Source organism: Puma concolor, chromosome A1, assembly GCF_028749965.1.
Source record: "Puma concolor isolate L17-30 chromosome A1, mPumCon1.1.hap2, whole genome shotgun sequence".
Taxonomy (NCBI): Eukaryota; Metazoa; Chordata; class Mammalia; order Carnivora; family Felidae; genus Puma; species Puma concolor.
The window spans coordinates 175,083,151-175,101,068 of record NC_141667.1 but is presented as its reverse complement, the minus strand read 5'-3'; the positions used below and the strand labels follow the sequence as shown (position 1 = coordinate 175,101,068).

General features: G+C 36.9%; 1 protein-coding gene across 3 annotated transcripts in view; it reads left to right on the top strand.

Moving 5' to 3' along the window:
* The window catches only part of GPR180 (G protein-coupled receptor 180), a 40,034-nt gene extending 26,256 nt beyond the window's left edge, over positions 1–13,778 (top strand). Inside the window, exons 9-10 of one of the 3 annotated variants that reach the window (XR_015252265.1) lie at positions 466–785; positions 12,938–13,778. Coding sequence is in view for 1 of the 3 variants with exons in the window: in XM_025924853.2 (XP_025780638.1) it covers positions 466–624 (159 nt within the window). In the remaining 2 variants the exon portion in view is untranslated. Of the gene's footprint in view, positions 1–465; positions 7,330–12,921 lie in introns of those variants that run through there. The other 2 variants (XR_015252268.1, XM_025924853.2) reach the window with 2 other exon arrangements.
* The last annotated feature ends 4,140 nt before the right edge of the window (positions 13,779–17,918 follow it).

Sequence of the window (17,918 nt, the reverse complement as noted above, 5' to 3'; positions counted from 1 at the left end):
ACCTGAGGTGTTTACAAGGGGTAAATAGATAGGAAGGTAGTCTACAAAAATAAAGAAGCAACTTGAGAATTTCTGAAAGGGCTTTTAGAGTACTCTTCAAGATTCAGGTCCCTACCTGAATCATGCTTCATTCTCATTACTAGATTATCCAGGAAGCTGATTTTTCGGATCTCTTCCTGTGGTGTGTGCACCCTGAGGAGAGAATGGGTTAGCAAATTGAGTGTGTTTATAAACTGTTAAATAAGTTTTGCCTTGAACAGTTACAGTTCTGAACATTGGTCATATTTTCCTACTGAAAATTTCTTTGATAAAATGTACCCATGTTAAAGATGGAGGAGTAGTTTATGTGTGTATATATATATATATGGATGTATGTAAATATAAAGTACATGGGTTCATGATAACTTGAATATAATTTGTCTGTTGCTGCATGCAGTAAATGCATTCCCTTTCTTTTCTTCTCAGGTTATTACAATAGGTGTTATCCTTTGCCAGTCCGTTTCCATGGTTATTCTCTACAGACTCTTTCTGTCCCACAGTCTATACTGGGAAGTCTCTTCACTTTCTTCAGTAACACTACCACTGACCATATCATCTGGGCACAAAAGTCGGCCTCACTTCTGATACTTGATTTTCTTTAAAGGAAAAGTGAATTGATTTGAGAGTGCAATAAGGATCCAAATGCAGTGACTTTTCTTTCATACTTGTGGTATGGAAAATTGAACAAAGAAGGCCGAGCATGTTATTTATACAACTGCATTGAAGCAGTATCAAACTGAAAAAAGGTAATAAATGTTTTGAAATATGCTTAATAAACTTTGAAGAAAGAGTGTTGTTATAAGGTGATTTATGCAATTTCTCTGTGGAAATTAAGATGAAAAAGAATTATATGATATTTTGGTAAGAGATTCACCACTTACAATGCCTCGTCTCATATCAATAGTTAACTCAGGTTTGATAGTCTCGTGAAAAGTAATCAGTTAAATGATTACTTGCTTATACATATCTAACTCCAGTTACAAAGTCAGTGTAATACACTGATTTAAAACTGCTTCTTTTTATGCTTTGAGGAAAATGCATTTCGTATTGGAGTTTAAAGGAATTGAAAATGAAATTACTTCAGAATGTGAATATAAAGTATATTTATAGCTAAATGAATAAGCTTTTGTTTATTTGTGTGTGGGGTTCTTCTCCATTTTCTTCTATCACTTCTGGCTCTAGTTCAGGTTCTAGCTTGATTAGCAAAGGGTTTCTGACAGATAATTTATGAAAAATAACACTTAGATACATTACATAGGTTATTCGTTACAAAGAGTTCTCAAATGTAAGCACTTAGGTGAAGAGACAAACAGGGTTCTATGTTTAAAAAGAAAGAAGGAAAAAGTACTATGTGATAGGTACTAAAATTTTAATCCTGATATAATTCATTTCTCTTACATTGAATCCCCAATCATAATTAAGCCGTATACACAGATTAAATTAACAGAAGCATTTCACATAAATGTTGGTTTCAGTCATCAACTACCCATGAATTCCTGCCCAAGGATACTTAATCAGGATTAAATTTTCTATGAATAATTGAAAAACAAAATACTCACTGGATTTGTTATAATCCGTGTTGGCACTGGATTCTAAGTAGTTGCCATCTTGAATCCTTTGTAATAAAGCCATATTTTTTTTGTGTGTATGTGATGCCCCAGTATTGAGTATGCTAGCTGCAAAACACTCTATCAAGTGCCTGTTTAAAGAATTGCTAAATGGTTGTCAATACCTGCTGTATAAAATGAGTATTCCCATTAGTAGTCACTGATTGGAAAGGATTCTGTTTCTGTGTGTCATGTCATTCAGACCTTTTCATTTTCACATCTGGCTTTAAAAAAAATATTCTTTATCAACTGTCAAAGGTATTACATTTTTAAGCAAGAAATGGTGCACTGATCTGGTAATTAAAGTTTTTAATTAAGTAGTTAACGTAGCGTAACTTTAATATATCTATGGCTTCGTCTTTGTTTTTACCTGACACCTAGTCTCATTGGAAATGAACAGTATTCTGTTTCATTTTAAAGGCAAGATGCATATGTTCTTGAGCAGCAAACTGGCAGAATGGCAGAGGTCAGCCTGCTCATTAAATCATTTTCCTAACAGTTCTCTGTAAATTATCTAATAAACGAGGGCTGCAGGTTACCACTAGAAAGTCCGAAGTATATTTTAGGTTTACGTGATCTGCTGTGGGGTCACAGCCTTTTCTTTTAGCCCGTCTCGCTCGTAACCCCGGTTTCTGTCTGTCGCGTTCAACTGAGGTGCAGTTAATTAAGCAGGACAAAAAGGTGAAGTCTTTTCCTAAGTGTTGTGAACCTGCAACAGTGGAAAGGGAGTAACTTTTCTGTTGCTTACGCAAAGATCACAGAAACTGTAATCCGAATATATGAAATATGTTGTTGTGCTTGCATATATGAAACTTTAACAGGTCTTTTTTTACTTTAATTATCTTTTAATTTATGGTTGAATTGTTGATAATTTATTTTGTTATTCAGGAGCCATTGTTAAATGAAGGAAAACAATTGTTAATAATTAACATATAACACCTAAGACACTGTTAATAAATCTAGTAATCAGAGCTCAGAAGTTATAGTCCGTAAGTCGTGGCACAGCATCGCTGTTCTCTTGCTGGATGTTTGCAGGAGACCTGTCAGCGCCGAGCATGGAAGGATAGACTGCAAACTCTCCTTAAGATCAAAACTGCTCTACTTTTCTTTCTGACAGATCATGCTTTCCTAAATCTGTGTTTACATTTTTTTCTTAAAGAAGATGAGTATGTCCAGAGCTTTTTTTTTTTCCTTTTTTTTTCCATTTTATTTCTTCCTTTAGGAGGGTAAAGAAAATATTTACTTCTGTTGACACGTGTAACAATACTAGCTCGTACGTAACTGAATTCTGCTGTGCGTCAGGCCCCTTATCTTCGTCACTGAGCCCTACCATGCTGGCAGAGCTCCCCTTCAACTGCGTGTGAGAGAGAATAAATGAGTTCTCTAAAGGCACCTGACTTCTCTTTCATTTTTCTACTTCACCCTCGTGATTTAATGAGCACCTATTAGGTGTGTATGTTTTCAGTGAGAATGCGTGGCTATCCATAGTTAATTTTGGCTGTTGATTTTAACATTAAACCTGAAATTGTACTGAGGTCAGAAGTGAGGTTTCACGTGTAAGTGTGCACTGAGCACACTTCAGTATTTGAACCTTGGCTTTCAGCTAGAGGCAAAAGAGTTTGTTTTAGGAAGGCTGTCTGTGGTCTCAACTTGTAGGCTAAGTCTACTGAAACTAGAAGATTGGCAAGTCCAAGGCCAGCTGTGATGTAGTGAGACTAGAACACATGCATCAACATGAGCCCTGGCCCCTTCAGCACGTTTCCCTGAGGAGGCAGTGCCGATTCTCGGGAAATTCTTAGGAAATCCAGAATTATTTGTGTAACATTCTATTTAAATAGCTTCAGTGGTGTCAGATCTTCAAGATTTTTGTTTGTTTTGAGAAGTAATATAACCAATCAATTTGAGACCAGATCTAAAAAGGTAATACCATTTTTGGTACCAACATGAATTCTTGAGTTGAGACTAAAATGACAAAATTGGTTTTCCTGTGAAATCTGAAAAGCAGTGTGGAAGCACACTGGCCTGAACTCTTGAATAGTTCTTGAAGGAATATTGCTGCTTCCACACTCCGGCAGCCTTTTCTGCACGTCTCCCCAGGGCATCGTGCACAGCGTCCTCTAGGAGTGTGGCTTACATAGAAAACCAGGAGATCTGGAGGAGTCCTAGAGAGAAGTGGCCCTGCCCGCCAAAGCCCATTCTCTGCACAGTGAAGGGAAATCAGTTGGATGATAGAATTCTTTGTGCTAATCTTAGGCCTTTTTTTAAGTTCGAAATTATTTTAAAACAGAGTTTAAAATGATAAATCAGACCAAACTACTACTGGCTTGTCAAAAACTCTCCATTTGCTTTCCTTTGCACTTAGGAAAAAGTGATCCATGCTCATTACCATATTCTACAAGGACCCATGTGACCTGATCCCTGCCTCTCTGACCTCATTTCATACCACTCTCCCTCTCACCATACTCCAACCCCATCATCAAAAAATACCGTGTTTGTATCGCTGCCTCAGGGCCTTTGCAGTAACTATTTCTGCCTGGAATACTCTCTTCCAAATCTTGGCATTGGCTGTGTGGCTGAATCCTCCTTGCTCTCCAGGTTCTCAGCTCAAATATCTTTCAGAGACCTCTGACCATCGGTAGTGGCTTTATGTGGTGCCAGTATAGCTAAGCTGGAGATATGTTCCTCTTAATTCTCCCTGCATAATTTTAGGATCGTGTGGGTCACAAGAGATGTGTGGTGTGAGATTCAGAAGGCAGAAGTTAAGTAGCCAGATCCAGATTTCTATAATTGAAAGGTCCAAGCAGGGCACCCATTGTTGTGGCTTACCCACATTATTGCGTATCTGCTGGCTTATCTTTTTGGTCTGTGGGCCAACAACCAGGCATGCAGAAACGCCAGCTCCTGCTGGATCACCTCCTTTACTTTCTCTGACTCCTCGGCCAGGTGTGTGTTTCATTCTGTGACAGAGGGTGCCAGGTTCTGCAGCACAACCCTGTCATTGAGGTTGGAGGCTTGGAGGCAGTGGGAGACTGGCATGGGTTCCACTGAGTTCCCGTGGGTTCTGCTCTCCTCTCTTGGCAGATCCCAGTATGTTCTCTCTTCCCCCGCTTCACATCCGTCCCCCCTTCCCTTTTTGGGGTCTCCCTGTCACAAAAGAACAGCCTCCTATAATCCCTATTCCAAATCCTTTCTTTTATATATTAAAAATGGTGTGTGAGTGATACCCTAGTGGTTCTTCTCTGATCAGATGCTAACTGAGAGGTCATCCGAACAGATGCTACCCCATCCGGATTGCTCTGTCACATTTCCCCTTTTCTTGTTAAACTTCCCACTTTATCTTTGCCTGTTGCCTCTCACCCCAATTAGAATGTAAATTCTAAGGGAGTTTGGCCATCGTCTGGATTGTTCACTGCTGTATCCCTAGCACCTAGAGCATTCCCTGGTGCACACGAGATGCTCAAAAATGTTTCTTGAATTAATGAAAGCAATTTTGAAAAAGTTTCAGACATGCACTTAGCAGTATGGCATGAATTAAATCATAGAACCTCCCATAATGACTTAATGCCTTCCTTGCCTGTTCTTCATTTAATTACATGGAACCAAGAATGTGTACAAATCTTGCATAACCAAGTAGTTGTTCTGAAGTTTAATCTCTAAAACTCATCAGTTATGAGAGGCTTCCTCAAGTTGTCAAAGAGGCAGTTTCTCTCTATTTTATATAGTATTGGAACTATGTGCCTTGTTTCTCAGACCACTACAACTAAAAGCACCAATTTAAAAGAAGTTTGAGTCAACTAGAGGAAGAAGGTTGATGGCAGTGAGAAGTAGCTGGGAGAAATCGGAAAAACTAAAAATGGCACTAACTCAAATCACAGGAGCCTGGGGTCATGCAGTGTGGGTGAAAACAGCCCTGTGGCCTGAATAGACCCTTAGGGCTTCGTTGTTCAGTATAACTTCCGACAATGGCTCTTAGTAATCAAAGATTAAATTACATGTAATGTTCAGTATCCTCAGAGAAATGTGCAAATACATGGTGATGTTTTATTCTTGTTAAGTAGGTATTATGTGCATAATTGTGCAAAAATCAGAAGGTTGAAAGGGTAAAAAATTAAGTCAGCCATTTCCCTTCCATTGATCCACACTCTGCTATCAGTTTCTTGTTTATTTTTCTGGATGGCCTCATGTGTATATAAACACGCACACATATATGAAACACAAATGGTACTATAGTATACCGTACACAATGTTTTGCATATTCAGCAGTTTATTCTGTGTCCTTACCTACAGAATTGCCCCATTTTTCTTCATTCGTTGCATAGAACCCCATTATATGGGTATATTTTAATTTTTTTAAATCAGTCCTCTGCCACTGGACAGTGTTAGTTTCCACTCTTTTGCTATTACAAGTAGCTTCTAAACACTTGGAATAAAATAAAATGGATAAAAAATATGCCTCTTCCCCTCTTCCCAGCACTACAGCCCCTCTCCCCTTTCCAGGATCTAAATCCTTGGAAGTTCCAGAGTGAATGAAGTGTCTTTGTTATTCATGGTGGAACCTGATAGTTCATGCTAATGAGATGACTCAGGATGAAGGCTAGCCACACCCAAAATACCAACCATGTGATTAGAGAGTTGGGGCTTTGGGGCACAATGATAACAGCCTGACCTCTGGGGTGGGAAGGACTGGAGATTAAATTCAGCCTTGTGGCCAATGATTCAGTTGGCTATGCCTATGTAATAAAGCCCAACAAAAACCCGACACCAAGCTCAGGTGAGCTTTTTTGGTTTTTATTTTGTTTAATACAGTGGAATTCTCAATTTTTTTATGGCTTCTGTGTTCTTCTTATGTCACAGATAGAAAAGCATTACCTCTTTGAAATTATGTTTCAGTTGTCCATATTTTCTAGTAGATTTACATTTTTATCTATTTAAAGTTTTGATTCACCTAGAATTTATTTTGCTATAAAATATAAGCTAGGGATCCAACTTAATTTTTTTCAGATGGTTGCCCTCTTTTACAATATCATATATTGTGTAATCTACCTTCTCTTTACTGATTTGTTGCTAGTCTATTTCTGGGCTTAAGGCTATTTCAGTGAACTGTTTGATGCGTGATCTAAAACTGCACTATTTTAATTATTGTAGCTTTAAAATATGCCATATTGTCTGGTGGGGAGATTTACCTGTTAGTGCTCTTCTTTGTTATAATTTTTATGATTATACCTACCACTTCTTTCATAATGAACTTTAGAATCAATTTTTCTGATTTTTAAAAGAAAAATCTTGTTTACTATTTCTAGTGGGATGAACTAAATTCCTATATCAAATTAGGGAGAAACGACTTTATTAACATGTTGGATATTAATCCCACAGATGGTTGCTCATCTTTTTGGCTCCTTAGCCAAGCATTTCATTAACTGTGTGAACCTGTGATTGCTCTCATAGTGATCCAAGAAAGTGGTATGAAATACTTTTCTATTTGTTTAATGTGAACATGTGTTTGCCAATCACTTTTAAAGGATTTCTTTATATAGATCTTGTACATTTCATTATACCCCTTGGATACTTGAGTGTTTTCTTTCATTCTGTCTTGCAAATGGCTGTTGTTTTACACATGAAGTGTGTTAATTTCTGTATTTTAATTTTGCTCCCAATTCTAACTGAATTATAATAATTGTAATAATTTTCTAGTTGGTTCTCTTGTATTTTCTAGGCAAACAGTTGTGTCATTTGCATATAATGATCATATTTTTTCTCTCCTTTCCCTTTTTTACCTCTCATTTTTACCCCCTTATTGCTAGTATCTTCAAAACAGGGTTAATTGGTTTTGGTAACATGGCAGTAAGATTTCTACATCCCCATGACATAATTCCAAGCAGACTTTGGAAAGTTAAGTACATATTATTGTGATCCCTAGAGCAATAACTAAAATACACACACCACCACCACCACCACCACCACCACCCCTACACCCAAATATTTTGGCAAAATTAAAATATGAAAGTTTAAATGGAATGCTAAAATAGTGTTCAAATAACCCAAAAGAAGAGAGGAAAAGGGAAATGGGAATTAAAAACAGAAAAATAAGCAGAAAACAAATAACAAACTGATAGACCCAAATCCAGACTTATCAATAATCACACTAAATGTAAATGTTCTACATATACCAATTGAGAGATTGTCAGAATATTTTTTTTTTGTATCCCAACTATGCTGTATACAAAAATTCACTTAAATATAGTGATATAGGTAAGTTAAAATGACAGGAAAGATATACCCATGCAAACAGTATGACTATATTAATGTCAAGATACACTTCAGAGTAATGAAAATTACCAGGGATAAACAAAGGATAAAAAGATAAGAGTTGATTCATCAAGAACACCTCAGTCTTAAATATATACACCAAACAGCAGATCTTCAAACTACATACAGCAAAAACTAACAGAACTGAAAAGAGAAATAGACAAACCTTTAATTGTAGTTGGAGACTTCAACACTCCTTTTTCAGTCATCATATATAGAACTGAATAGAATATAGAACTGAACAACACTGTCAATGGGAGCTACATGACATTTGTAGAACACTCAACCCAAGAGCAGCAGAATATAGTCTTTTCAGGTATGCATGCACCATTCATCAAGATAGACTATAACCTGGGTCATAAATTATAACAAATCTAAAAAAAAAAAAAAAATTGAAGTTATCAAATAGTCTCTCTGAGCCTAATCAGTAACACAAAGATAACTGGAAAATCTACAAATACTTGAAAAACAAACAAATTAACCATGGCTTAGTAAAAATAATTTGAACTGACAAAATGAAAATACAGCATATCAAAATGCATGAGAGGAAGCTAAAATATTTCTTAGGAATAAATTTATAGCATTCAATACCTATTATACAGAGGGGTGCCTGGTTGACTTAGTTGGTAGAGCATGCAACTCTTGATCTCAGGCTTGTAAGTTTGAGCCCCACGTTGAGTACACAGATTACTTGAAAATAAAATCTTTAAGAAACAAAAAAACAATGCTTATAAAGAAGGGAAGTCTTGAATCAATAATCCAAAACTTTTAACTTAAGAAAACAAAAAATAAATAAATAATAACCTCAAAGCAGCAGGAGAAAGAAAATAATAAAGAGTAGCTTTCAATTAACTTGATCACAGAAAACCATGGAGAAAATTAATGAAATCAAAACTGGTTCTTGGAAAAGATCAGTAAAATTAATAAGCCTCTAGTAAAATTGACAAAGGAAGAAAAGGGGTAATATGAATTAGCAGTCATGAAAGAAGAGGTATTAGACTTGGCAAATATTAATAGGACAATAGGAAATACTGCAAAAATCTACATAAATAGGACAGTTTAGGTTAAATAATCAACTCTCTGGAAAGTGTATGTCAAGAACTACGAAGAGTGTGAGATTTTATTAAGAAGCTAACTCTTAACCTGTTACTCTCATAAAGGCTGCAGAGCACATGAGACTCCTAGGTCAGAGATGAAGGACTTTGTTACTCATAGCTTGGCAAATATCACGAGCTTCCTGTTGGTTTGCATGGGTTACACATAATTCCTACATCCATGGAGGCAATAGATATAGTCCATCGTGGCAATAGATGTAGTCCATGGCAGTGGGATTCATGTAGCCCCCAAGAAACACCGAAGTTGAGAAATTTATCTCTTTTATAACTGGTGCTGGGTTGAGAGGAAAATGTTACTTCATTCTGCTCACAGTCCTGAGAAAGGGCCGAAATGAAGAGTTGTTAGAGCTTTGCATTCTTGGCATAACCAGCAAGGTATGCAGGGATGCATAGGGCCCATAGCATACTGCCACAAACACCAAACTACCAAAACCCACTCAAGATGAACTAAATATCCCAAATAGTCCTGTAACAACTAAGGAATTCTTGTTTCAAAGCCTTCAGAAATGAAAATCTCCAGGCCCAGATGGTTTCACTGGTGAATTCTATGAAACATTTAAAGAAGAAATAGCACCAATTCTACATAATCTCTTCCAGAAAAATAGAAGGGAGAGAAAATGTAAAGCCAATTCAGTGGAAAAGTGAATGTCTTTTCCGCAAACAGCGTTGGAACTGTTGGACATCCATTTGCAAAATAAATGAACCTCAACTGAAACCTCACATCTTACACAAAAATTAACTCAAAATAAATCAGATTTAAATGTAAAGCATAAAACCATAAAACTTTCAGGACACTTAGGATGAAAGCTTAGTCAAAGAGTTCTTAGACACCAAAAGCACAAACCCCACGGCATGCCTGGGTGGCTCAGTCAGTTAAGTGTCCGACTTTGGGTCAGGTCATGATCTCATGGTTCGTGAGTTCAAACCTTGCATTTCCCTTTCTGCTGTCAGCACAGAGCCTGTTTTGGATCCTCTCTTCTGTCTCTGCCTCTCCCCTGCTCATGCTGTCTGTGTCTCCCAAAAATAAGTAAACATTTAAAAAAATACATAAACATAAACCCAAGGAGAAAATATTGATAAATTTGACTTCATTAGAATTTAAAACTTTTGCTCACAAAAGATAATGCTAAGAAGATGAATAGACAAGCTACAGTCTAGGAGAAAATATTTGGGAAATACATGCCCAATAAAGAAGTCCACATAAAGAATATATAGAGAACTCTTAAAACCCTTTAGTGAGCAGATAACCCAGTTTAAAAAAAAAAAAAAAAAGATGGACCAAAGTCTTCACCAGGCACTTTACCAAAGAGAATATACAGATGACAGATTGGCACATGAAAAGGTGTTCAACAGAAGTAAAATCCATTAGGGAACTGTAAATTAGAATCATAGCGAGATACCCACTATGCACCTATTAGAATGGCTAAAATAAAAATACTGAAAATGCCAAGTCTTGCCAAGGATGTGTAGCAACTAGAACTTTCCTACATTGCTGGTGGGAATGCAAAATGGTATAGCCATTCTGGAAGACAGTCCTGTAGTTGCCTATAAGTTAAATAAATTACCATATGACCCAGAAACCCCACTTCTGTCTATTAACCCTAGAGAAGTAAAAAAGTATATTCACACAAATGTCTGTATGCTAATGTTTATAGCACCTCTATACACAATCATGAAAAACTGGAAATCCAAATGTCCTAAATTGACAGAATATAATATATCCATACAAAAAATACTGTCAGTAATAGAAACAAACTATTGGTTCACACAACTTCAAGGAGTCTCAAAGACATGATGAATTTAAAAAGCCAGTCTTGGGGCACCTGGGTGGCTCAGTTGGTTGAGTCTGACTCTCGGTTTCAGCTCAGGTCCATGATCTCATTGTTTGTAAGTTTCAGCCCGGCACAGGGCTCCACACTGACAGTGCAGAGCCTGCTTGGGATTCTCTCTCTCCCTCTCTCTTTGCCTCTCCCTAGTTTGTTCTCTCTCTCTCTCTCTCTCTCTGTCTCAAAATAAATAAACTAAAAAAAAAAAAAAAAAAAAAGCCAATCTTAAAAGGTCATTTATTGTATGATTCCATTTAAGTGAAATTTTCAAATTGAGAAAACTGTAGTGATAGAAAAAATAATCAGTCATTGTCCAGAGTTACCAGTGGGAGGAAGGTTTGACTACAAAAGGGTAACACCAAGGACGTTTTGAGGGTAATGGAACTTTTCTGTATACTGAGTGTGGTTGTGGCTTCACTGAATCTATACACATATTAAAATTCAAAGAACTGTACACCAAAAAAAGACAATTTTATGTGTCATAATTTAAAGAATAAAAAATTTTTAAAAACGGATGTTGCATGTTATCTAATCCTTTCCTCATCTAGGAATATGATAATACATGGGTGCCTGGGTCGGTTGGGCATCCAACTCTTGATCTCAGCTTGGGTCTTGATTTCAGGGTTGTGAGTTCAGGCCCTGAGTTGGGCTCCATGCTGGGTGTGGAGCTTACTTCCGAAAAAAAAAAAAATGATAATATCATTTTTCTTTTTTTCTATTAACGTAGTGAATAGTATTAACAAATTTCCTTATGTAGAATCATCATTCAATATATTTTTGGAAGTTTTACCACCCCAGTCTGATAAGATTTTTTAATATCTGAGGTATCTCATAGGATAGAAACTTCAGGCAGTTTGGAAATGAAAATATTCAGATTCATTTCTTGAGGTTGTCTTGGAAAGACAAGACTCGTGTTTGTTCTGAAAAGTGCATTTAAAGTCAGTTGTATTATTATTGTGAATGTTTGCCTTAAGTGTCACTTATATTTCAGGTTTATTGCCACTAGATGCTTTGGAGTATAGCTGGTTAGGTATAAATAAGGTGCTGAATTCTTTTATGTCTAGGAGGTATTATGATCTACTGGAAAGAGCAGGGACGTTTTGGCGCGACAGACTGATTTCACATTCAGACTCTGCCATTTTTCAATGATTCTCTCATTCGTTACCTGGTTTTGGAACTAACAGTGATTCCTTTAGCACGGAGAAGGGGTCCTCCGACTAGAATGAGAAGTGGCCAGATGTGAGAGATGGGTTTTAATATTACTAACTCGGGATTGTTGTAAAGATTATGTGTGGCACTCATGCTTACTCAGTACAGTGCTCTTTATTTACAGTCCTGAAAGTTGTGTGCAAAACTTTCAGTGAACCTGAGATTCTTCCTAATCTGTTCATTCATGGAGATAATATTTAAATGTCCAGGAGATGAAAGTGTTTGCTTTAAATAATCGTACATATGTGGTTAGAACAGAAAGTAGGCGTGATTGGAATACGTTCAAGATTCTATCTAATTTACACACGACTACATTCCAACTTACACCCACACAAAATAAACTTTTAAATCTTTTGCCTAGCCTGTGAGCCTTACAGATCTTTCAGAAGATAAATGTTAAAGACTCACCTAGAAGTTAAGAGTGTTTGTAAAAGGTTTACTGGGGGGGGGGGTGAATTTTTGAAATGAAAAGTGGCTTTTTTCCTCAGATACACCAATTGCTATGACTGGAGTTCCTCATCAAATTAGTAAACTGGAAGATTCTTTCTTTCCCCTTGTAAGGACAACAGGTTTTGTAGAAATAAGTGATACTCGATACTCGTTCAAGTTTAGTATTTCCAAACTAACAATACTTTTAAACCCCTGTAAAGTCTACCTTTGTTCCTCAGAGTGTGTAAAATGGTTCGTACACTTAACCTGAGAACTCAAGAGAGGAAGCGCTTCTGTCATAGGTCAGGTTTTCAACCCAGTAGCAAAAAATCGTAAATTATGGCTCCTATCTGGATTTCAAAGTCCTAGATCTCTCACCTCTTTAAATAGTGAAATTCCCTTACAGAGAACAACATTTCGCCGCCTGCTCTTCAGCCTCCGGGTCTCCGGGTCTCACCTGTGGCCACTCCTCACTCTCTCCAGTAGGACCCCCTTGCTGTGCTGAAAGAACCACTGTTTGCTCTGAACCAGATGTTTCCCCCCAGGGCTCTGCTTTAAATCGGTAAGGCAATATTTCCTGCCCTTTGTCTTCTTCTTCGTTTTCATACTTCTGCTCTTTATCATAATGTTGTTTTGGTGTTTCTGGTTCTTGAGGATACACCACTGTCAGCTCAAGCTTCTGCTGTGAGTTTCAACAGCTGTGACATGTCTAAACCGCATGATCTTGAAAGTGTTGGCACTCGCGAAAAATAGAGAGGAGCCAAATTAATAAAACAAAACATTTCAAAGGGTTCCTATGGTTACCTCCCGAAACCAGGAAGTACGTTGGCTTGCGTTGGCTCGTGCAGCCTGCAGTAGCTTCTTCTGTGCTTCTGCATCGTTTGTGTGCGCGCCGTGTAATATGTGCTTGAGGATTGGAGCGGCTGATGATTGCAATCACATCACGAAAGGTGTGCCTTTTTGCCTGTAAAATCCATTCTTAAATGGGTTATTGTGTTTGAAGTGATATATTACAATCCTTAGAGATAAAATATGAATACAGTACAAGGGGTGTGGGAACCAAGGTGCAAAATGGTATGTTTTATGTAGAGGAGTAATGAGAAAATAATGAGTATGCATTCTAATAAGGGTAAAGTCACTACAGAAGATTGAAAAGACTTCCTTTTATTGCAAGTTGAGCCTGTGCAGAGTTGGACTCAGGCAGTAATAAAGTGGTGCTATGTTCCTTTGCATCTGATTTTATGAGACCTTTATGTGTCAGTGTGACTTTCCTCTTTATGTATTCATATTTTAGTTTTAATATATTTGCTTAGAGTTTGATTTTTTTTTTAATGAGGTAAAGCTTCAGGGTATAAATGTAAATGCTACTATATAGCCCCTGAGTTATGAGCGGCAGGGGAAGAGTCAGGAAGAGAGGAATATATTCTGAAGTGATCAGCTTGCCATTTAAAAAGGAAATACTTTTTATCTCCATATATATATATATATATATATATATATATATATATATATATATATATATGTATGTCGTGACTTTTTTTCGTGAGTGATTTACCTATACCTAACCTTTTCTATTCTTTATCTTTTCCTTTATACTTTCTAATAGCTCTACCTGTATTTTTCCTACTTTGCGATTTGCTTGCCTTGGTTTTGTTTGTGGTTTTGTGGGTTTTTTTTTTTTTTTTTTGGCATTCAGAAATTTAAAGATTCTTATGTAGCTAAATATGTGAATATTTTCCTTTGATATTTCTCCCTTTAGTACCCTAAGATTACATATACAGTTATATTTTTATTCACTAATTCCACAGGTTTTTTACAGTCAACTTTTGAATCTATTTGAAATTTGTCTTGGTGGAAAACCATAGTTCTCATCCATGGCTATGCCGTAGAATTACATGAGAAAAAGAAAAAAAAAAAAAACCTCACGCTTAGATCCCGTTACAGAAAAACTCATTTAGAATCTCTGAGGAGAGAGTCTGGCCATTGCATTGTTTTAGAATTTCTGCATGTGATTTGTGAGGTGCAACCAGAGTCAGGAATCGCTGTGTAAAGAGTCATGTATGCATCCAATGTTCCGTTTGCTCAAATTGTTCCAATCCACCGCTCAAAGATGTTTTGGAAGCACACACATGCCAATACCCTGATTCCAAGTTTATACTAATGTATATAGTACTATGTAAAAGACTAAATAATACATTCACATCTCAATGGTAATCATCTAAGAGGTGTGAGACTTAAATTTTCTTATTTATCTTTTTCTGCAATTCCCAAATTCTCTATAAGAAGCATGTATTATCCTTTAATATGAGAAAAAAATTAGTTGCAAAGGAACCTTAATTTTTTTAAAAAGTTTAATTTTTAGTCATTATTTTTTAAATAGTGCATAGAAAAGTATCCTTATAAATGTGATAGAATCATTAGAGCAAGTCTATCGTTTGCAAAGGTGTCTTATTAGATGAAGACATACGCACTGGTTTGCTAAGTTTGCCGCTTATGTTTTTATAAATAGATAGATATTTATCTATTTTATATACATATACTGATTTGAATTTTAACTGACTTTATTAAATATTTTATTTGCCTTATCTCTGAGAATAAAATACTGTTTGGGGAAAATTGATAAAAAGAATCTATATACTTCAGTTTTTTATTGCTTTGGTCAATGAGAGAATCATAACAGCCAGTATGGTTTTATCTTAGCTTGTGTTAGCCCATGTCCTTACTTTGCATAGGGAATTCATTTTAGTAATAAGATCGTAAATTCATATTGGATTTCTAAAGACATTAAAGACTAAGAACTTTAGACAATGGTCAGTCCATGTTCCTGTTTATAATTGACAAGACTTTTTGAAGATCATTTATTTCATCAGAGCCTTACAATAATTCCTGTATTTGGTTGGCAGGATTTTACTGTATTTAACTGAATCTAAGATTCCATTGCTTTGAAGACTCACCATTAATTTAACTAAGAAAGAAAAAGTGTGGCTAGTCACATTATGGTACAATGTTTTTCAAACACACTATTAACACGTACAATTTCAAGATCGTAAAACTTGAAAAATATATTCATCTTAGTATCAATGAAATATAGGTGTTATTTTTTTTGTAAAGTTTATTTATTTTGAGAGAGGAAGAAAGAGCAAAACAGGGAAGGGGAAGAAAGAGAGGGAGAGAGAGGATCCCAAGCAGGCTCATGCTGCAATGTGGAGCCTGACACGGGGCTCGATCCCACAAACTGGGAGATCATGACCTGAGCCGAAATCATGAGTCAGACCCTTAGCCCACTGAGCCACCCAGACGCCCAGATGTTATTCTTTTAAATGAGAATACAGAAAGAGGAGGAAATTTTCTTGTCCAATACATGCAGGATTTGGATTTAATACCCAGATTGTTCTACACACTATAGTAAAGTTGTAGATATTATAATTGAGATTAGTGAAGAAAGGCTTTATATGATAATTTAGTCCAATTGATAAAAGTACTATGGTGGGGGATGAACTTTATACGTGACTTATCAGAGGCCATGTCTTCCTACCAATCTGAGTAACATTCGAATTACCTGTTTGGAGACATTTGTTTTTGTCATATTAAATGTAACGTAGCCAGCAAGAGTTCTTCTGCCAAAGCACTGAGATTGGTTAAATGATGTCAGCAACTACTTTGCCATAGGTCTGGCACCTTCCCCAAATGCTCGAGTGGAGGGAGGATATATGAGATGTTTTATCCTGAATGCTTGATTTGTTAGAACTGAGTACAGTGGCAATTATATTGCTTAGTCACATCTGAAAATCCTATATTTGAAAAGGAGTCATAGAGATTCTCTTAAAACAATCCCTTCAGTTTATGGAAAAGGAACTGAGAGCCTCTGGGGGTAGATAATTTGCTGCAGATCACGTGGTCACAGAGCAGCAGAGCCCAGATGGAAGCCAGACCCCTGGATCCCAGTCTCGTGCCCTTTCTGCTATTTCATATTCCTGACATTCAGGGACATGAGGAAGATTAGAGTTATTAAGTAATTTTAAGAGGACTGAATTTATAAACTGTGTGGTCATTTTGGCTTATGTGTTTTTGGATGTTTGCCTCACCTTCTTTGGGAAAAATCTGAAAAGAAACTAGCATTGACGACTTATTCACCACTTAGAGTCCAAGGAGAGACCAAGTCCATGTTATTTAATGTAATCCTCTCAACAACCTTGAGAGGAAATGAGTTCAAATAGATTAAGTAATTTCCCAGTGTTACACAGGTAAGTGACAGAATTGAGAGTGTGTCAGGCCCTAAAGCTTATTAGCTGCTACAATCTACTCGCTTCTTATGATTAAAAAAACTTCGGGGCGCCTGGCTGGTACAGTCAATGGGGCACGCAACTCTTGATCTCAAGGTTGTGAATTTGAGCCCCACGTTGGGTGTAGAGATTACTTAAAAGTAAAATCTTTTTAAAAATAACATAAAATAGAACTAACTTCAAGTGAGGTATTCTGTACTACATAGAAGACGAACATCCTGGGGCACCTGGGGCGCTTAGTCGGTTAAGTGTCCTACTTCAGCTCAGGTCATGATCTCGCAGTTCATGAGTTCAAGCCCCGCGTCAGGCTCTGTTCTGACAGCTCAGAGCCTGGAGCCTGCTTTGGAATCTGTGTCTCCCTCTCTCTGCTCCTCCCCTGCTTGTGCTCTGTCTCTCTCTGTCTCTCAAAAATGAATAAACGTTAAAAAGAAGAAGAAGACAAACATCCCGGGCCTCTCATGTTTGCAAGAGATAGTTCGACAGACTTGCCAAAAATTTCAAAGCCCCTTTGGGAGAGAAGTAGGAGGGGACACACTTGGTGAGAGGGATCTTTCACTGATGATTTTGTGCTGTGCTTGTGGGGAAGGGGAGGAAAAGGCATTCAATTTTCCTAGGTCACTATATGTCTGATTTTTATTCATAGCATTGACTATTCTCATCAACCAGATTATCATTCATTTTTATTAAATATTATCCTTTCCTTGAGATACGTTTAAAAAATTAGATTCTTTTCTTACCTTTTGTTATTGTGTTTTTAGGTTTCATATTTATTCATCCCATTATTAACAGGTGTAGCTTTTCAGCATTTTAAAAATCTCTTTACAAATATATAGCCTTGTATTCCATAAAGATGTTCTGTGTCAGAGCTATAAAATGCTCCCTTTAGCAATAGTATGTTAGCAATGCCATGTGGCTCTCTCATCACAGTTTCTTTCTTTTTTTTTTTTTTTTTTTTTTTTGGTATCTTTTAATTCTAAAAATTCTAAAATTGGGGCACCTGGGTGGCTCAGTTGGTAAGCGCCCCACTCTTGATTTCAGCTCGGGTCATGGTCTCACAGTTCATGGGTTCGAGCTCTGCGTCAGGCTCTGTGCACATGGTGTGTG